General features: G+C 38.3%; 2 protein-coding genes across 2 annotated transcripts; both read right to left on the bottom strand.

The window, feature by feature from the left end:
- Window positions 1–3002: 3002 nt before the first annotated feature.
- bglapl (bone gamma-carboxyglutamate (gla) protein, like) lies at window positions 3003–4707 on the bottom strand. The gene is made up of 4 exons (XM_085791761.1): window positions 4577–4707; window positions 4030–4482; window positions 3850–3961; window positions 3003–3667 (listed from the first exon to the last, which is right to left on the bottom strand). Exons 1-4 carry the CDS (start codon window positions 4635–4637, stop codon window positions 3565–3567), a joined length of 729 nt encoding a protein of 242 aa, XP_085647887.1. The 5' UTR covers window positions 4638–4707; the 3' UTR covers window positions 3003–3564.
- A 3924-nt stretch (window positions 4708–8631) lies between these two features.
- On the bottom strand, window positions 8632–13484 carry erp27 (endoplasmic reticulum protein 27). The gene is made up of 7 exons (XM_085776050.1): window positions 13323–13484; window positions 12822–12907; window positions 11359–11496; window positions 11145–11261; window positions 10829–10954; window positions 9592–9789; window positions 8632–8721 (listed from the first exon to the last, which is right to left on the bottom strand). Exons 1-7 carry the CDS (start codon window positions 13378–13380, stop codon window positions 8680–8682), a joined length of 765 nt encoding a protein of 254 aa, XP_085632176.1. The 5' UTR covers window positions 13381–13484; the 3' UTR covers window positions 8632–8679.
- Between the last annotated feature and the right edge of the window lie 8060 nt (window positions 13485–21544).

Below are 21544 nucleotides of genomic sequence, written 5' to 3'. Positions count from 1 at the left end.
TTTATTTTTTTCCCGGGACAGCACAGCCAATGTCCAGGAAGTTTCCAGTACTGCATGCGCTGACCACTATCCTGTCACGTGTCAGTGAGCCATGTACAAAGACCATGAGATGGATTATCAATATGTCAATATTGGGGGCACATAACCGTGCCAAAGCACACAACACGGTAATCATGAGACACATTTTACTTTAACTGTCACTTACCATTAGAGGAACTCTCTGTCTCTCTCTCTCTGTCTCTCTCTAGCACAGACACACACGCACACGTTGCTATGTAGCACTGCAGCATCATCTTGATCCTTTGTTACTTAAATGTGTAGTTTTATTTTTATGGAAAGAAATTACAAATTCACATATCATGACTTTTTAAATAATGTATACAATTTAATGTCGCAGAGTATTTTTATTCTAACCCTACTGGTGATATCATTCATGAATGAGCGATGTTACATTTATGTTGTGAAATGCAATTACTGTAACATCTTCCTGTACATAATAGTCACGCAGCATTTGTCAGGTCAAACTGACCATTTCTGTCTCACATTAGCATCACACTCATATTCACATACACCAGTTATACCTGCAGTTCATTTCCCCTAAGTATCTACTGTAGTAGCTACTTAGTTGTCTTTTTGTTTCATTCTTGTTATTGCTAATTCATGGCTCTTTGTTCTGCCAGCAATCTATGACAAACCAAGATAAATGCTAATAACATGATAAGATAGTATGACGTATAGATTCCTAGAACAGAGTGACACAGAGACAGATTACAGTTTTTTTTTTTGATTGTTTATACACATTTTCTGAAAGCATGCCTCATACTCTCACTACACACAAATCAAAAAACACAACTCAATTCTCCTGCAAAATGAAACTTTACACTCAAAACAATGTTCTTTCTTGTCTGGTTCATGGTATTTTGTTTTCAAAAAGCATCATATGAATAGACATTTATAAGAACCAGTTGAACACTTATGTGCTCCATGTAAAAAACTATGATGAATGGAAAACACTTCTCCATTCATCACAATGACTTAGGCCTTTTTTGTGCAGTGTTACACTTAGCCTACTAGTGTGTTGTAAAAAAAAAAAAAATATATATATATATATATATATATATACATACAAAACAACAGAAGAATGTACTGTAAAAAATAAAAATAAAAAGAAAAGAAAAAAAACTATGCTGCATCCTCTCTTCTATCAGAAGAGCTGACCTGTTGCCCTTTTATATAAAGCTCTGATTGCTAATTGTAAAACTGCATGACAGGTGTTTTCCAATGTGCTGAGTCATTGTTTATAGCAGGGCAATTAACTTTAGAATTCTGAATGACAGTGTGTTCCTTGTGAAAGCAAGAGATTAAAGCAGGAGTTGTGCTTATAGTTTAGCAGAATTGGTTCAGGGTGTTGGTCCATATGTTGTGGTCATTGTGTCCCAAGTACCAGTATTTGTGTGTAAACGATTGAGAAAACTGTAATATATCTATCAAGCAATATCATATTCATATTGAATTATATTCACACATACACCTCTCATCTTCACCCGTACCTTCTTCAAACATGAATACATTTACACATGCTCACCTAACATCAGTTCTCTGCCCTGTGTTCCTCATTGGACTTCACCCTTTCAAGTTCCACCACGAGTCCTTATTGGTCTAATAGGGCATCATAAATTTACTTCCATACCTCACTGATTTAGACATATTTACTCTACATTATTTAAATGACCTTTCATATATTCTTCTCATTTCTGTGAAACAGTGTCCTCACCAGTTTACAGTAAAACGAGCTTCCGAAAAATGCAGAAAAAAAACAACTGCCGCACAGGATATTATGTTCAGCATTCTGTTTTGTTTAATCTTACATATTTTTATACTGTAGCTGTTTTCACTGTCTTATAATGCCAAATATTCTAAAAAGCCAACACTTAACCGATACCCCTCTTACCCCAATACTCAAAATGTGTTTGTTTTGACTTGATTTCTTTGTTCTTATCAATATTGAACCTTATTTCTTTCAGCTGAGTAGCTCGAACATACAGCCCTTTGTTATTTCTCATTAAGCAGGTCCATGGTTATCTGACAGTGTCATACACTATATTCTGAATCAGCCTCCAACACTTGATTAAGGCTGTAAATTGTGTGAAATATTCAAACCCAAGAATCCATATATATATCCATAGCATAATTTTACACAAAAGTTCATTCTTGGTATCTATCAATGACTAGTGTGAGTAGTGATCTTATATAGCATAGTTTAAAATAATGGTCTGTGTCTTTGAGTTGGACGGCATGTGTTTGTAATGACTGACACAAAACAACATTTATTACAGTAATGTACAGTATATGACAATGGTCCCAAGCTGTTAGAGGAGAAAGTCATGTGGTTAAGTCTCAAGTCTTGGGACTGAACTTGCAGGTCAAGCTCATAGTCAGGAATGTACAGCAGATATTGTCTTTAACTCAGACCACTGTCATGTGCTCATGATTTCTAATAACAGTAAATACAGATTTAAGTGCTGACTTTTAGTGAAATCTGTTTGATTGACCAACACTGACTTCTGGTGGCAAATATGGGAACAGCACAGGCATTTGAGGACATCGTAACACTGCAGGGGGGAAAAAGGAGGAGATTGGAGATTGATGATACCATTTGGATGGTGCAGGGAGGATAATTTATTACATTAAAGAATATGTTTCAGAAAACATTACAGGCTTTCAACTTTTTTTTTTATTTTTTACAAAAAACAATGGCTATTTCCAATGGCAACTGGAGCAGTTTAACATGGAAAAACTTTGATAAATCAGATGCAGCTTCACTGTGAACTGTGAACATAGTGAAGCCTTCAGCAGCTAAAGCGCCTCATACCCCCGCAGAGAGCTAAAAGACGGTGAGCAGACCCACCGACACAACTAAATGAATGAGAGATGATTGGTAAAAGGTGAACAAGTTCACCACTAGAACATACTGAACACAATACAACAAATGGACAAAACAAAATAATTTATTTTCAAACCCAGAGGCAATTTGTGGTTACAGTCATTACAGATAACTGATGTGCATTTAAAACACACTGTACACTACCACTACCACTACCACTACTGATACATTTCTACTAAAACTGCTATCTCTAAGAACTCAATACTACACCTACTACATCCTAGAACTAGTAACTCTAAGACTAGAGCACAAAATAAAAACACAAACACATTAACAAACAATACATTTGCATCTGTAGCACCATTCATTACATTGTACTCAAGAAGAGAAGAATAATTTAAATTTGTCTGGGCTACTGCATTCTTCACAGGCTTGTGTTTCCATGTGCCTCTCTCTGGAGGAGGGATACAGGACCACTAAATCTGGTCACTTGTGCAAGGATTTGTGCCTTAAAAAAACAACCAAGAACAAAGAGAAATCTCCATCTTGCATACATAGGCCAAACCCGTTTTTTCTTTTTCTTTTTGATTGCCTGCTCCTTGTTTAGATTTAGGGGAGTTATTGCACTATTACAAAAAGGACAAAAGTAAAGAGTTCACTTGTGGATGCAGGTCTTTAACTTAGAAGGGGACAGGTCCGTAGTAGGCGGTGTAGGCAGCAACGATGCCTGCTGTGTCGGCCATCTCGTCACAGGCGTCGTTAACCTCACACACCTCTCTCAGGCTGGATGGAGGAGGAAAGAAAGAAAGACAACATTTAGTATTTTACTTCTCAGTTTTGTTATTCGTTTAGTCTTTTTAATGAATTGCAGCAAAGGTCAAACCAAACATTTGTGAATAGTGCTGCTGCATTGTATATTGTTTCCCAGTAAGCCGGTTTTGTCCAGTCAGAGTAAGTGAGCGTACCTTTCCAGCTGCAGAGGGCTGAGGCCTCCTGCTGGGGCTGCTCTTCTTCTCCTCAGGAGAACAGCAGCCAGGTCTCTCTTCATCACCACCACCTCCGGAGCAGCTGAAGCAGCTGAGTGGACACATCACAAATTCAGTCTTTCTTCAGTTATAGTGTTTTACAGACATATGGAAACTCGCAGTAATTTTTTTTTTTTTTTAAACATGTGAAAAATGTCTCTCTGGTAAAAGTGTACATACCTTCAGTGCTGGCTGACTCGGATGAAGATGAGGAGGATGAAGAAGAAGAAGAGGAAGAATCAGATGCAGATGAGTCGGAGGCAGACTCGGAGGAAGAGGACTCAGAGGAGGAGGATTCAGAGGACTCAGATGAGGAGGACTCTGAGGAGGAGGATGAGGATGAGCTGGATGCTGATGAGTCAGAGCCAGAGTCGGAGGAAGAGTTGGAGTCTGATTCAGAGGATGAGGCTGAATCGGACTCAGAGGAGGAGGAAGAGGATGAAGAAGAAGATGAATCAGAGTCTGCGGCTGCGGGGTCTGTAGCTGCAGCGTCTGCTGCTTCGGGGTCGACAGGTGCAGCTTCATCAGCAGCTGTGTCGACATCAGGGTCCACAACAACCTCTGGTTCCACAGCTGTCGATCACAGAAAATAACATTTATTTTAAAAGAAACACAAGAACTCTGTGTGAGCACACGAGTGATGAAATGAGTTTAAGTTTGAGCTTACCTCCCATGGACCAGCACACAGACAGAAGGGCGAAGATGGAGAGGAGAGTCAGAGTCTTCATGATGCTTTGTTGATAGGTTCTTGTTGTAGACAAGTTCTTTTGGTTGCTTGCTCTTCTTTGCTTTCCTTCGATGGTTTGCTCTGTTTCTTTCCCCAAATTCGAGGTCAATTTATACTGCAGTCCACCTCCTGTTTCAGACCAGACCCACACAACGGGATAACCCTCTGATTGGCTGGGGAGTCAGATGTCAACGTTTCCGCTTCCACTTGTCATGAAAGCTCCTATAAACACCCACGCAACCTCTGGCACTGTGTCCAAAAACTCATTCACCCGCGCAGAAACTTGCACAAGCCGCAAACATTCCTGGCATTTGTCTACACATACAGTGCACAATACTGTATGTAAGACTATATGTATGTAACCTGCACTTGACATAAAGGTCACAAGAGGAGACCAAGATGCACTTAGAAAATATGCATCAGAAATATTCAATTTGAAAGAACTTATATAACCTGAAACTTCATATAAAATCAAATTACTGAACTGACACAGTAAAAAAAATTAAAATAAAAAAAAGTTTTTCTCTCTGGCTGTTGGGTCAACTGACCAATATTTTTGTCTTATTTTCTTGCCATAATTTCTCTGTCAATCATGTGTGAGGTCAAACCAATCATTTTTATACTTGTCTTGTATACACACCCCTTTCAAATTCCTTTCCATCCATTCCTCACCCCCATCACTGAAGTATAAATAATCCAGCGAACCCCTGAAAGTCTAAACCAGTGGTGTTACAGATTTCTATAAAATTCCCTCAAAATGTGATTGGTTTTTAATCAGGGTGACCCACTGCAGGGCTGCCTCTATAGCATCGCTATCGCCAATGCTGTTATGTTGCTGTGCTCCTTGCCCCAGATGCGATCTCCCACCCCCACAAACCCCAAACTATAGCCTGAGCCGACCACAAGCTACTAATCGAGTGACACGGAACAGCAGTGGGCCTCGTTATGCGACAGAGCTTAATTAGAGTGTTGCAGAGTCCCACCAGAACCGCAGTCAGTCACTATTTACAGATCCATCTCGATCCAGGTCTGGGCTAGATCCAGGCATGACCACGGTTTACCAATGGCAACCAGTGGCCCAACACACAGCCTTGCTTGATGTATTCCAGCATACGTAGAGCTAAGTATAGGAAACCCCCTTGGGTTGGATGCACGGCGTTATGCATGCGGATTCGGATGCAGCTGTCCTTTTGAGTGATACGATTCAAATGTGGCTTCAGTCGTGGTTTTCAGATAAAAAATGTGTTTGTATCTGTAATCTAAAGTTAACCATATTTGAACTTAAATACTGTTTGGATAACCAAACACTTATGCACACATATCACTTCATGTATATATTTGTCTCAGAGGGGCCCCCAAACAGCCCCATCTATCATGTAGTGATAAACGCAGTGCTGCAGCACAGTGACCTTGGTGTCCTTCGTGTTTCTTTAAGTTTTGTGTTATTCCTGGTGTCAGGGATTTGTCTTGGACCATGTGCTGTGTAATTTCAATGTCTGGTCTAGTGTCCATTTTTGTGGAGGCATTGTAGTGCGTGGGGGACACAGTTGGAGAAAACAACAAGGTCTCTGGCAGGAAACACACAGCCTAAAACATTTCTGCTTTGGATCATTCGATTTTTCATTGTTGCATCTTGGCATTGAACTCACTTAATCTGGACGATAAGTAGTGCTCACTTTTTATGGATGATTTGGTATACACATTTTATTGTCTGGAAGACACTGAAACTGAGCAGTTTACCTGCTGGTTGTTATTTATTATTTTTGTGTATTCTTGTTTGGACTGTCATATTAGGGGAGAGAAGTGATACCATGGTGGCACATTTAGTCATTTTATGAATTCTGCCGAAGAAAGTTCTCCACTTACACATTGTGAGACAACATTGGGCTCTGACACAGCTGGACCCAAATGCTAAAAAATCTAAATCTACCATAAATCTACCATCAAGTTTGGAACCTCAACAATCAGATCAGGTAAATTTGGTCTGGTACATTAAACATTAACAATAACAACACAGAGCCTACATCTATTGTAATGCTTGTGTGTTAATGTCCTTCTTTTGTCTCTGCCACCTGTTTTACTCTTGCATGATACACATGCATGATATAATTGCAACAAAACCACCTTGAAATTACCAGTTTCATCACTGAGCATTTTTTAAAACGCCTACCTCAACGTGCGTGTGGAAGCTAACAACTCTGACACAGCGTGTAAAATTCAAACTTACAAACATGATGCTTTATATTTGGACTTATGGAGCAATGTATCTAACACCCAGATATTGTAACAATTTAAAATATTGACATAATGTACCTAGTCATACATGTTTATGTCCATAGGCTTATATGTTATGTGTATATAAATATATATCCTAAAGGCTTTTATGTTTAAACATTATTTCAAATGGATAAGGATTTAATGCTGGATTGAATGCTGTTTTCATAAACTTATTTGTATATGAATGAGATAAATATCATTAATAGCCTATATGACTACAGTAACTCATACAAATAAAAATGATTACATAGAAATTCTTTCAATATATGTACAGAAATTTTTTTGTTTTCCGTCAAATGCATAATGACCTTAAAGGGACAACAAGGAGTTTTGGAAGTGTAGTGTTTGGAAGTGTAAATGTATTCTGTGATGCTGGGTGTTTGTCTGTTTAAACATCCCTGTGGAATATTTTAATATTCACTGTCCAGCCCCTTCTTACACAGGCAAATTCATTTCTTGCATTAAAATGTAAGAAAACTAGATTGTGTGTTTAGTGCTACTTTTTAATCTCTTATCACACAGTTTGGTCCTTTACTGCAGTTTTTAATGTTTACTCATACAAACAGAACAAACAGATTTAGGAGTTTCCAAGTACATGAAATCCAAATGAGTCTATTCAAATGATCAAAACTAAACCACACAAATTCACATGAAATCCTATTGTATTGACCAATAATCAGTGACTGTTTAATTACTGGAATATATTATATTAGGATATATTAATGTTGTTAATTTAAACACAAGAATGGTCTAATCATTTTACAAAGCCAGTAGTTTATAATTTGCTCTGTATAAAACTAAAAACACTGTCATGTCTGTCACCCTGTGACCCCCATTAGACCTTTATGTAACACTGTCTTGTCCGTGTCCACCCTAGTTGCGGCTGTAAACAAACTCAGATCACAGTCAACATGTAGTATATATTTCCATCTGGTCCACCTGCCAGGCTTTCCCAATTCCGCCGGATGCATCCGGCTGGCAGTACAATACCACTAATTATACCAATCCCAGTCTGGGCCTTGAAATTCCCATCTTGCTTGGGAGAATATTTTTGGTACAGGCCCAAACGTTTGTGCTCTTGATGTCTAACAGCCCATCTGTTGTTCTTTTACAGAGCTTTTATGGCTTTTGTTGCTAAATTCTCTCTCTTTTATCCCATATTTACACAGCTTGATATGTCCCAATGTCAGATATATTTAATTGGACTTTTGACTAAGATGCTCCACTTTGTTTCTGTGTGTCTCTGTGATCCCCAAACACTATTAGGGATTGTTCTCATAGTTTCTAATGCACAGATGATGTTTTTCACTTTTCTTAAATGTTTTTCTATCCACAGTGAATCATATGAGAAAGTCACACCAACAACAGTGTCTGAACTACTTAGATTCAGAGTTTTTTAGTCTGCTCTCTGTCAGTCTCTCTGAGGTCGCTGTGTTGTGGTTCTGACAATAACATTAGTGGACAGACTAACAAACTCCGCCAGATGACTACGACTTGTGGTCACTGACCCTGTGGTTGGCGAACCTGACAGCAGACGGACTCACACTTAGTTAAACAGACAAAACATAACATACATGGGTAAATAAGTGAGGGCACACACATGCACATGCTCACTTTGCATAGATTCATTTATGTTTAAGGGAAGAAGTTGTAGGACAGGAGAGTGCAATACAGAGTTGCTGTGTTTCCACAGAAGGAAGAATTCATATCAGTCGCCCTTTTTCCATTTGGTTGTTTATTTCATTACGATTTCATTTACATTTGTCCTATAGCTCTGTCTTGGCTTCTGCTCCGGCCTGCTTCACACCCTGAAACATAAATGGTAGTGGTGAGCCAAATACAGTGGATAATACATCACCAGAACAGTACAAACCTGTATACACCAAGTTTATCTAGTATTTAACATTACACAGACCTGGACACAGTCTCAGAATAAAGCTCAGAGACTTCACTACACCCACACTAACTACACTTAGTTGTGCGTCAGAGTCGAATCTATTTGTGTTCTGGTTAATTTGTCTCTTTCCAGAAACTTAAGTGCAGAAACATGAAGATTCATTTATTCATTAGTTTTATAAGTTCAAACAGATGTCAGGCAGGAAAAAACTCACAGAAGTAATGAACCACAGTTTAGAAATTATGCTGAAGAAAAAATATCAAAACAAATTGCAGCATCAAAGGTGTAGAATTGTTTGTGTGACTGCTGAGCTTGTTGTTTTAATTTTGACAGTAGATGTGTGGATGTGTGGAAATAAGATGAATGGATGGTATCTTAAAGAAGTACAGAAGTCCAATGATAATGACAGTTCTTTAGTTCTGGTCATTACTTTTGTGAAGACAGTACTTGAAAGTTATGCAAACTTGTTTCATTTGTTGGTTTTTAGGTACATCTACATGTGCTCAGGTTATCTACTGTAAGTACAATTTTTAAATACTTTCAATCTTAAGATATGACCAGTATATTTCTGTATTACACAGGAAATCTAACATGATGTAGTAAGTAGTATGAAGTAAGACAATAACATAATAAACATTCTGTGATTCATTCATATTTTATATTAAACAGTTTTACTCATAAGAGATTTACTGTAAATACTTTCCCCCACCCAATACCATGTATTGTGATAACAGACTGCAGAGGAAATTTCCTGTTCATGATCGTAGTCATGACTGGTCACCTTCAGTTCTCCTTGGAGGAAGGACTGGCAAAACTCCCGTACTCGTTCGGTGGAAATCTCTCCCTCGGGAAGGAGCCACTTCATGTCAGATGCACCATCATAGAGGCCAACCCGCGGGAGGTCCTTAGAGTTGAGGCCGAAGTAGGCAAGTGACCGAGAGTTGGACTTCACTGCTCCATTAATCAGCACGAACAACAACTGAAAAACAGATTTGGTTTGATTTAATGGCTTATTTTAAATCGTTATGGATCAAATCAAGTAAAAGACAGATATGTGAAATCTTGTAGAGCCTTGGTCCTATTTGATTTGTGGTAGAGTATGAACACACAGCTTGTCTGTAGTGTTCACAGAGCTGTAAGGCTGTTTAAGACCCTTTTAATACCACAGAGAACATTATTCAGCAACTCTTGTCATGATCAGCAGGCGAAGATTGACGGAAAAGAAGAAGTGAGAGAATTATTTATCAATTTAATGAACTCACAGTTACAGTATATGATTAATCAGTGAATGTGTTTCTCCATTTATCTATTGTTTGAAAGGTTCATGAGGCTCAGATCCATCTATCTAATAAAGGCATAAAAAGCCCAAAAATATACTTGAAAAAAAAAAAAGATATTTGATGCGTCTGTTGATGTCGATATTTGTTTTCTTAAGAAATTATGGTAACCCTTCCTTTTACGGTACAGTAATTACTGGGTATTTACAGTAAACACATGGTAACAAAAATGTGTTACTAGGTAATTACTACTGGTAATAAGAAGTTAAAATGAAACTATGGCAAAAAAATAAAAATACTGGGTATTTATCTGGTAACTGTTTGGTAAATTTTGAAAGTGAGTTATTGGGTTATAAGGTGGTAATAAGCAGGTAGCTACAGTCCCCTAATTTCATTTCTATTGTTCATTGTTAATATGTTATGTTTATACACTACAACGTTGTTTGGAAAGCAGTTTAAATCAGTCTGAAGTCTTTTGTCACTGTCCAAGATTTCCAAAGACTAGTCAAATGTTTAAGTATACAGCAGGTAAGAAAAAAATAAGACTAATGTGTTTTTTTTAAGAGAGAACTAAATCCAGTGTTTTTCAGACATTAACAGATCTGCAGATACCCTGATAAAGCACCATGAACCTGCTTTAAGTTTGCTCTAGTCTGGTAGCTGGTTGCAGCCATGTGAACTTACTCAACCTGTGAATTGATTTATTGTTCAGCTGTATTAGGTCAATGTATAGGTTCTTACCTTGCCTGTGAACTCTGGGGCCAGAGCTCCGAGTTTGTCTTTCAGCTCAGTAAATTCTTTACTCCCCCTGTTGGCAAAGAGCAGGAGGTGTGACTTCACCTCTGACTCAAACAGGCCCACTGCTGTCTGAGGGGAAACAAAACAACATACAAAAAGAGTGAGGATGCTGGATATTTAATGGAGAATGAAAAAATGTAAGTTTCTTCACTTTCTGCTTTTTTGTGTGTCTGTTTTGCATTTGTCTTCATTTCTACATTTTGATGAGAGAAGCAAGCCTTTCAGGACTCAGTGACTGTTGATGAGGAGGCAGGCCTACCACTTGGTTGTACTCTGTGATGTATCGGACCTCGTTGATAGAGATGAAGTTTACAAGGCCATCGGCGTCTAACTTCTTGGCCTCCGAGAGAACAAGATTCTCTTGGTGGTCATCGGCCTGCATCACACGACACACCATTCATATCATAAAACTCATAGCACTGTCAAATGTATTATTGAAAAATATGTAATGTATATGCAATGATGTGCAATACCTTTCTGAAGAGTGCAACGGTGTCTGAGGGGATGTTGTATTCAGGCCACACTTCTTTCACAGTGCAAATGGCTGCAGGGACAGAGTCAACGCGCTTTGCAGCTGCAACAAGCTCCTTATAGCCACGACTCTCCTCTCCCTGAAACACCAAACACCAGGAGAGAGAGTTACACAGTGAGACAGTTCAACTCAGGGACAGTCTTCTCATTTTCTTTTCAGATTTTTACCCACAACTAATTTGAAAAAACTAATATGTCCTCCTTATCTATCTCTCTAAAAAGGTGTGTGTTGTGCATTATAAGGAAAGTAAATATATACATTTACTCAAGGTAGCCTACTTATACTGAACACTTTGTTACCTCTTTGGGATATCATAAAAATTCAAAATTTTAGATATCATGAAGGCTACAAAACGTTATATATGCAATGTATTTGTTTCCAAGTGGTAAACAAGGAGATGACAATATGTAATTTTATTGTTTTTTGGTAAAATCTAGAATTTAGAATTTTGTTACTTTGACAAAAAAAAAGAAGTTGCAGTTTTTACTGTAAGTAAAATATCTTTGCACTTGTTCATTATACAGTATAATGTTGTTGTTTTTTTCCATATTTATTAAAGCCTTTGCCTTCTTAACCATGCACGTTTTATATTTTAGATTTAGGACCATCAATTACTTTACCCTTACACAACAGTTTGTTTTCAAAAGAAATGTTAACTTGAAAACAAGTGCAGGTGTCTGAGAGGGAGATGGAGAAACAAAGAAATACTTTAAACTGGCAGGAGATACGAGGCTGAGTCAAAAGAAGGTGAATCATGCCTATTTCCGAAACAATGTTGCATGAGCTCTGGCAATCCCTTTTATCATTTTACAGCCTGTAATATATGTTCATTCCCAGTGACTCATAGCACCAATATTTTGGTCTCTTTTTGCCTTCAGCATCACGGTCCAACTACGTTACCCTCTTGTGCTCTCCCTCGCTCTCTGCCACTCTCCTCTCATGAACCCTCTCCCTGCCTTTGCACTTGTTTATGAGAGGGTCAATGGAGCCAATCCCACAAGACTACAGATACGTATGTATTTCCTGTCAAACGACCCGCCATCTTCCCACGCACACCGAGTCTGGCCAAAGGACTCGCCTCTGTGGGACAGCTGGCCACCCTCAGTCCTTACAGCACCGGCGCTGCCAAAGGTGTGGCCACGGGAAATATATCCCTCTGAAAGATCTGTTCGTGAGAGCAGCAGCATCACAGAGACCAGGGTGCAAACAGATGCTGTATTTGTGGAGCTCTTGCAGGCCCACTCACAGCTGATTTGTCTGATCATGTCTGGTGTGCCACATGCATGTTAACAAAATAAACTGAGCCATAAAACAGCTCCTGTGGGCTTGTTTAAGAGATGTCTGGGAGCATATTTGAGTCCATGGTTCAGACGTGTTTTTTTCTGTGTAATTTTCTCGTCTGACCTCCAGAAATCCGATGAGCACCACTTCAGCAGAGTCTATGAAAGCCTCAACAGCTTTGGTGTCATTCAGCCGGAGAAGAGCAGCATCTGAAACACACAAGTATGAAATCTGATCATTAATCAAACGGAAATATGGAAGTTTTGACGGGATAATAGTAGCAGATGGAAGCCTGGAGAGGTAGTCATCCAAATTGCAACAGTTTACTTTGAGAGGGATTTAATGACAATCTGACTTTTATCAAAAACTTCAAATATGAATGTCTTGATAGAGCTGGTTGTAAGCAAAATGGTCAGAATTCAACCTCTGGAAACCGTGAATATCTGTACAGTGTTCAGTCCCTTCAAAAGCGATCCACTGAACAACATCGATTTCTGTCTGTGGAGTGACACAGCTGGCACGGTGCAAGAAAGTCATATTATAGTATGTTTCATGTATGTTTCCCATTGAAAGCAGAGAGAAGAGTAATTAGCAAGACACAAAAGTCTACTTAAACCAATTTACCTTTCTTTGTGGCAGAGACAGAAGACACCAAGAAGGCAAGAATCAGAGTGATCAGCATGTTTGGACTGATAGACAGGCAGGCAGCGAAACAAAAGGAAAACCAAGGGGAGACCAGAGGACTTTGTAGCTGTTTGACTCTGTCAGCAGAGTCGTGTAACCTGTGCTCTGTCCCTGTCAGTCGCCACATGGCAGCCGCCTGCAGCTGCTGCAACTTTCCTGGGGTGTGATTGGAGGCTTCGTGGGAACCAGCAAGGTGTTCTTGATAAGACAGGGGATGCTGGGATATTGGACTACGTGTCACTTTAGGACAGGGGACAGATGTATGTACATGTCTGCACTATGGAAAATAAGGACACTTTTATTACAGCTGAGCTTTACTTGTGTGAAACATCAAATTCACCTTTTCTTGTGTCTCTTTCCTCAGTTTTGTGCTGCAGTGCGTTACATAAGCGTGTTGTGGGTGGGAGTCTCTGCTGAAATAGCAGCTTGGTTAATGCTCATGCTTTGTCCTCAGGCAGATTGGAAATAGCCAGTGAGGGGTCTGTGTTACCAGTGAGGGACTTGAGATTAACTGGGCTGCACTTTGGTACATTCACCACATGAGGGACACAGCTCCTGTCTAATGCAGTCATCATGATGCTGACAAGCTTTAAACCTTTAAATACAGTATAGGAAATGCATGAAGTTCAGAGCTCAGTATTTGAAAATCCTAATTTTTATGCATAGGTAAGACTCTAGGTGAAAATCACAATCACAATTAAAATACCCATGACACCATGAAGTCATGGCAGAAAATGATATCTGATATCATATCTGAATGATATGATATCTTAATTGTGAAGGGATCAGTCAGTTTACATAGATAGATTTTAAGTGGATAAATGCACACAATTCCAGCATCTGAATACCAAAATAACAAATTAATTTTAAAATGGAATAGACACCATGATGACATAGCATCATGGTGTTTACAATCAAATCAATATAAATTATGGTTTCAAAAATCTAAAATTGTGAACTAAGATGGACAAAGAAAATGAGACACTTTCCCAGAACAGTATAAAACACTCCCACAACCACCACAGAAATGTTTCATTTTGCCCTCATGTTATAACTAAAACATTGGGCATCTGAAGAGCACATTTATCCACAAGAGTGCCAAGATATTTTTTTAAACTATACTGAAAATAATAAGAAAAAAAATTACATCTAGTTTGACATTTTACACAGAGATTTTCAACATTGTTCCCACAGGAAAACAATCTGCCAAAAAATGCAGCGACGTAACAGCTCAGTCAACCACAGAGCAGAAAAACAAATGCTCAAAAATACAACTAACTAGGCTAGACAAGACAGTTTTGGTCTGAAGCCTGTAAACTGTCTCTGGTGCCTCAATAACATCCAATTTGTTTTGCAATTCTAAATATATATTTATATTTTGTATTTTAATGATGGGCATAAGATTATTTTTTAAATTTATGGAGTGCAGATTTTTGTCTGACTTGATCTGAGGAGAATAGACATGAACACTTTGTCAGATGCCTAAATAATCCAATCCAAAAAAGAAAATAGGGGGAATAATTGCACAAACAGGATGATGACAATGTTCGGTAACACTATATTCTTATGTCTCAAGTCATTGTGTGGTTCACATTTCATGGCAAATAATGTAGTGTAACTGCCACCTCCAGACAGATGCCACCAGCATGAGTGAAATACTTAACGGATGTGCAGCTCCAAGCAGTGACAACTCTGACCTTATTTACTGGGCAGCTGCGTATGATGTACTGTAGGCTACGTTCACAGGGGGCTTAAAGGTGAATTAGAGAAACACCAACGTCACAGACTTATGACTTCTGTGAAATGTGCACAGACGTCAAAGCAGTGAACAAGTAGGCTCTTTGAGGTGACGACCACTTGAGGAAAATCTGCTTACAAACACTTTTTATGTCTCTGTAGTGTCACAGTACAGTGATGACGAGGATTGCAGCCCACACCTTACTCTGTAAATATTTATTGTACACAAGGAATCAATATAATGGCCTACTTATTGGGTATGATGTATAAAAAACATGAAAATACAAGGAAAGAAGACAAAAGGGGTAGGCAATAAGCAGGCAACAGTTTTGTGTATCATATCATATCATATCATATCATATCATATCATAGAACTTAAGTATTATGTATACTTTACTAGTATGTGTAGGCTACCTTAATTTGACTACGTTGAATACATTTGAGGACAAATATCTATACTTTTGTGCCAAGGGCAAAGGAATTTTTTTAAAGCACTTTAAAGCAGCTTTTAATATCTGGAATAAATTTCCTTATTTTGAAAATGGGGTTATATACAGTTCTGGGGCGTAACACATATACGGTCATATACACCCTACATGCACTCAGTCAGTCAATGTTTAAGTTAGAGTAGAGATTGTTTAAATACACTGTTGAACAATACAACGTGTTAAAGCAGAAGTAAGTGGTCTGGTCGTTTTGGCTAATGCTGCGTTCCAGGCAGGCTTTTGAAATCGTAAATTACAGCTTCAAGTCACGACTTACGACTTTGTAGCATTCCAGGCAACCCACTCGTGTTTTTCCGACCTGTTTTACCGGTGAAAGTCACTATAACGGCCACTCGTAACTTCTGACCGGTGAACTCGTACCAGATCGAACTGGTACCACTTCACGGTCGGAAAAATATGAGTTTCCTTGAACGCACCATAACAGTCCTCGTCCCTACGTCACCACATTCACGGCGTCCCTTGGCTGCACACACAGCCCTGCATGCCGTTCTCTCTCCTCATTGGATAAAAACTGTAGGATACGATAAATGTTTTCTCCTCGGCTCAGAGCAGAGCAGAGTGACTGACAGACCTGTGTTTCGGTCCAAACACTCTATGTAAGTGATTGCTGTCGGAAGATATAACTATTTAAGACTTATATTAACACAAATATATCACTTACTTCTGCTTTAACAAAACTGCATGCAAACTATTAAATACATTTTTTTTGTGTTGGTGTTGTTTTTGTTTTTTTAAATCAATTACTCCAGTACTTTAATGCAAGTAAAAAAAAAAAAATTAGAGCCTTCCTTACTCCTGTGTATTTTAGTGACATGAGTGTTGCACAACACTGGAATTCAAGCATCTTAGCCACATTTCCCTCAGTTTTCCTGTCAGTAAATGTGAAATAGTTTACTGACAGGAAAACTGAGGAAAAATGTTTAATCCAGTCAAAAATAGTTTCAGATTGTCTATAGCTATACATAAATGTCTGCTTTGGGATTTTATGCCAGAGTGCTGCTTTAAGACCGTAAACTATAAGTAAATGTGTTGTGTGCAGCAGTCCTGACATAAGCAGCATGCCAGATAATGGTAGAAAAATGAAAAGGGTAGAGCGAATTGAAGCAGGAAGGACTAAAAAAAAAAAAAAAAATTCCTTTGGGGCAATTTCTGTGTCCGTGTGGACAAGTGTTAAATGTTCAATGGGCTCAGTGAGGATGCAGTTAAGGTTGAAATTACAGGCCCAGTTGCTCATATAGCTGCTGCTACAAATAAACAAAGCAAGAGTAATGATTACAATGCACAGTGGCACAAATGAAAACATCAGAATCATTACACAGGCTTAGTGGTTTGTGACCTATTTCAGGGCAACTTTGTGACCTATTTCAGGGCAACTTTGTGAGCAAAAAAAAAAAAAGTAGAAACCTCTCAAGTTGCACAAGAAACTTGCATTATTTTAAAATCTGTTAGAATAAAATGTTATTCAGGACAAATGACTGATGCAAATGATAAAACCTTAATTAGCTTCACAGCTTTGACACATATGATAATGATGATGATGAAGGGAGTACAACACTAGATCTTCATACACATTGATGATCATTATATAAGAAATGTGAATCTGAAATCTGATATTAAAAGATTATACTATTAAGAGAATCTTGGGTTCACAAAATTGTTTAGGTTTACGATTGAATGAGGCGAAAAATTACAGTGTTATTTAAGTGACTCATAATTTCTGCAAATCATTACATGTAATAAGAAAGTTTGCAGCAGATAATCACAATTATTTCAGTTCTGATGCCAGTGAGAGAGCAGATGTGCACTGAGCTGTATATAATGGTGTTTTGGGTTTATACACATAGGACTGTGCTGTGTTACATGTGACATTTTAAATGCATCTGTAAACATGAATGCATCACTTTCTTTCTCTTCTTTATTCACTTACTGTATATACTTGCTTTCGCATTTCTTTTTATTTTCATTTTTGGTTATTTTACTTAAGGAGGGCGTTATACCATTTTTGGAAGAAAAGAGCTTCTGATATGAGCCTTAATGTCATGTTAACTTGTTTCTTCCATAATTGACTTCAATTAATACATACTGTACAGCTTAATAAGTTGAGGTAGATGGCTGCCCACCCTGAGCCTGGTTCTGCTCCTTCAAAGAAAGCTCGCCACCGTTGCCCTATGTGCTTGCTCTTGGTGAGATCTGTTTCTGTAAATACCATTATTAAGAGAAGGTGTACAACTTATCTTTTGTAAAGTGCCTTTAGATAACTTACATTGTGAATTTGGCGCTAAAATTGTCTTGACTTGACAAAGTTCAAACTTAAATTGAGGTCATTCTTAAATCCTTACATGTTTACAAGCTTTGTCTTTTGTTGTTAAACATGAATAAGCCAGTTTGCGTGAGTGCTCCAACAGGTCAGACGGTATTGACGATTCTCTCCAGTTTAGACGCAGACACTGAAGAGAGTTTAGAGGAGAGATCAGTGATGTCATGCAGGTAAATCTGAGGCTGATGGATTACTGGTAGTCACTAGTTATACAACCTTTAACCCGGTTTAGCTTTGACACAGCCCATGTGTTTGAAAGTCTCACATCATGTGGGAAATAAATCCACAGACCCTGTGGCTGAGCTGCCTCAGACACTGCTGATGGTTCACTTATGCAATGTGCACATGCAAACACATGTACATCATGCAGCTGTGTTAAGAAACAAGAAATGTCTTCAAAATCATAAAAAATGAGATTATTTATGTAATGTCAACAGAACCTGACATGTATTGTTAAGGAGAGGAGATGCTTTACCCACAGACAACTACAACCAAGGACAATAAGAAAACCACTGCATAGATAGTAGGTATATACAAAAGCAAAATATCTGTATCATCCAAAAGGATCACTGAAGAGAACTTCAAAAATATCTGTGATGTTTGGTCTGGAGGATTAATATGATGCAGGTCACGGTTACTGTGTCAACTCTGTGGGAGTATTTGCAGTATGGATTTTATGCTTACAGACTGATGTCTGATGGTTATGTCAGGGGTCCACTGAGGATGGGGAAGCCCTCTGACACTGCAATCACCACTAAGACAGTGTGTAATTCTTCACCTGTGCAGGAGATACATAATCAAAACCAGTGTTCACTCAGGGACTTAAAATATGGCGTGAAACTGAAATTACAGTGCAGAAATTGAACAGTAATCAACAAGTAATTTGCCCTCTAATGGAATCCAACTGCAAACAGTTAGTGTGGGGAAGGTTTTGAAGCATTTCCTTCCATCAATGCATGTACGTCGTTTTTTAAAATAATGTTCAAACCAGCTGAAATATATAAAGAAAAATGCAGTAATGTTTATATATCTGTGTCACATACAGTGGCACAGTGGCATGCAAAAGTTTGGGCACCCCTGGTCAAAATATCTGTTAATATGAACAGTTAAGCAAGTGGAAGATGAAATGATCTCTAAAAGGCATAAAGTTACAGATGACACATCCCCTTTACATTTTAAACAATATCTTTTTCTTTTTTTAAATTTTCATCTTTTACATTTTCAAAATGATAGAAAAGGAAAAGGGCCAGCGGCAAAGAGTTTGAGCACCCTGTATAATTAGTATATGAAATGTGCTAAAAGAATAAAGGTGCCTTGCCAAAGAAGAAACAACAACAACAACACAATGACTGTGTGCATGCATGTTCTGTAAATAGCGACTGTGGCCAACTTCAGGCGAAGAAAGCCCTGACTTGGACTCAACACAACACTCACGTACTGGATCTGTCTGCAGTGGCCCAGATGGATTAGTCCCAATCCTATTGCAGGCTGTAAGCTGCCAGCTCTGGTATGTCTCAGAGTGAAGAGCCACAGCTTCACGTCAGAGCAAAGAACAAAGAGGCAAACAGGATCTTTTGGTCAGTACCTGACAGGTGTCACCTGAGACACTCACACAGGTTCTGCACTGAGGTTTCTGAGTACTCTCAGTCTTCAGAGTTGTTGTTTTTGTTTTTCTATTCCTTTCTCTCTCTTTTTTGTTGTGTTGCAGACCAGTTGAATTTGAGAAGAAAAAAAAATATATATATATATATATATATATACACACGTATATTAATATGTTTGTGAAGTCAGAGCATTTATGATTGATCCAAGTCTAAAAAACAGACAACCAGGGACATAATATACGCAGTCAACATGTTTGAGTCACATGGCCTTTCTCATCCACTCTCTCCTTCTAGGAACTGTATTTTAAACCACATGCACATACTTGGATGGATACATGGATGTATGGGTTGCTATTTTGGGAAAGACTTGGTATTCATCATTGTCAGCAATATTTAAACACAACAAAATACTTTGCAGAACTGTGTCTTTGCACTTAATGCTTAACAATGGGTGGCCTAAGCTAAATTTGACCAGTCCCTGATTCTACAGATCTGTGCATTAGACGCATTCTGTTGTGATATGTTTAATACTGAAATGTCTGCTTGTTTCTGTTTGAGCCTTTCAGGCTTTCTGCCACTATGGTTTGACAGTAATACATGTGCCTTGTCATTGTCACATTACATTGCATTGTCCCAAAAGCATTTTCATTTCTCTTACAACTTGAGAGATATCTTGGTTTGGATACTTGAAGAAAAAAAAAAATCCAAATAATAATAATAAAAAAGTATTATTATTAGATCACTGTGCATAATTTTGTCCATCATTTCCTATATTTACATTTTAGGAGAATTCGTTAAACAACTTGTGCTCAGACCAGTGCTGGAAGTAAGTCATATTTAATTATGTTTGAAATGAGGACAAGAAAAAAAAAAGTATGTGGCAGTAAACGTAGCCGATTGAGTGGTGACTGAAGCTTGGACTCCTATACGGATGATAAAAATGTGATTTCAGTGAACTCCTTACACAATTTATAATAACTATATAATTAATCAATATGCATGTGCAGCATATCTGAAAAAAGTAATGTGGCACACATAGGCACTAGTTACATTATACTGAATATAACAGAAGCATATTCATGAACGGAAAAAATGTGATTTATCAAAAAGATTATGGTGTTGTGGCGACACTAATTTATATTTGTTTGCATTTTGGAGAATTAAATATCCTGAATTGGCTTCAGCCCCCGGAAGAAATCCTAAAACCCTAATGATTCGGACACATTCAAGTGCAAATCAAAGCACCAGAGCAGCAGGTATGAATGTGAAGGAACTAAATGTAGACACGATAAAGATAATTAGGACACAAAACAAGGTGCACAGTCAAGATAATTACTGTACATGTGCTGTCTGTGACTTTGCAAACTCTAATCCTGCCACCAGAGGGTAAAAATAGAGAGTGGAGGATCATTTGATTCCACCTGTAAAGACAAAGGAGCTGTTGGGTTTAAGAATAGAAAAGAACACAAAACACTTAAATACAACCTGGTAGCATCCTGGTAATTAGGGCCGCGGGCAATCGCACCGGGCACTGGTCCCAACAGCTATGAAATAGCTGCAGGGACCAGTGCCCGGGCGAAGCCCGGGCACTACTGTTATTGTGTGGATTTTTTCTTCTTATTAGTGTGACTGCTGAAGCAGTCACACTATTGTTCTTCTGTTTGGCCATTTTCTTCCGCCTTTTTACGGTCTTCTTCTAGTCCTTCATACTTTGTGCTATTTCAACAATTCATATATCAAAACGTGCAGCTTTTTTTGAACTTTATCGGCATTACTTTTCTCTTTTTAACTATTTATACTTTTTAAAATATTTAACTTTTTCACAAAAAATCTCACATTCATCAAAGTCTCAACCTCTCTTCTTCACAACTCCACTGTAGTGTAGGGGGTAGGGTAACTGCCTGCCAACCCTAAGGTCACTGGTTCGAATCCAAGGGAAGAACTCTTGTTATGTTATGTTGAATTCTGCTCTCCTCCACCGCCTTCAATTGGTTACAG

This window comes from Trachurus japonicus, chromosome 1, assembly GCF_045865225.1.
Source record: "Trachurus japonicus isolate A0001 chromosome 1, Traja_1.0".
Classification (NCBI taxonomy): domain Eukaryota; kingdom Metazoa; phylum Chordata; class Actinopteri; order Carangiformes; family Carangidae; genus Trachurus; species Trachurus japonicus.
This window is presented reverse-complemented; position numbering and strand designations above follow the sequence as displayed.

Coding starts and splice junctions, on each gene's coding strand:
- bglapl (XM_085791761.1), bottom strand. CDS start 4,637: ATGAAGACTCTGACTCTCCTCTCCATCTTCGCCCTTCTGTCTGTGTGC. Junction 3,962..4,029: donor AAAAAAAAAAAAAAATTACT/GCGAGTTTCCAT, acceptor GTGTCCACTCAG/CTGCTTCAGCTGCTCCGGAG. Junction 3,668..3,849: donor AGCCCTCTGCAGCTGGAAAG/GTACGCTCACTT, acceptor TCCTCCATCCAG/CCTGAGAGAGGTGTGTGAGG.
- erp27 (XM_085776050.1), bottom strand. CDS start 13,380: ATGCTGATCACTCTGATTCTTGCCTTCTTGGTGTCTTCTGTCTCTGCC. Junction 11,497..12,821: donor TGCTCATCGGATTTCTGGAG/GTCAGACGAGAA, acceptor TTGGTGTTTCAG/GGAGAGGAGAGTCGTGGCTA. Junction 11,262..11,358: donor CCGTTGCACTCTTCAGAAAG/GTATTGCACATC, acceptor CGTGTGATGCAG/GCCGATGACCACCAAGAGAA.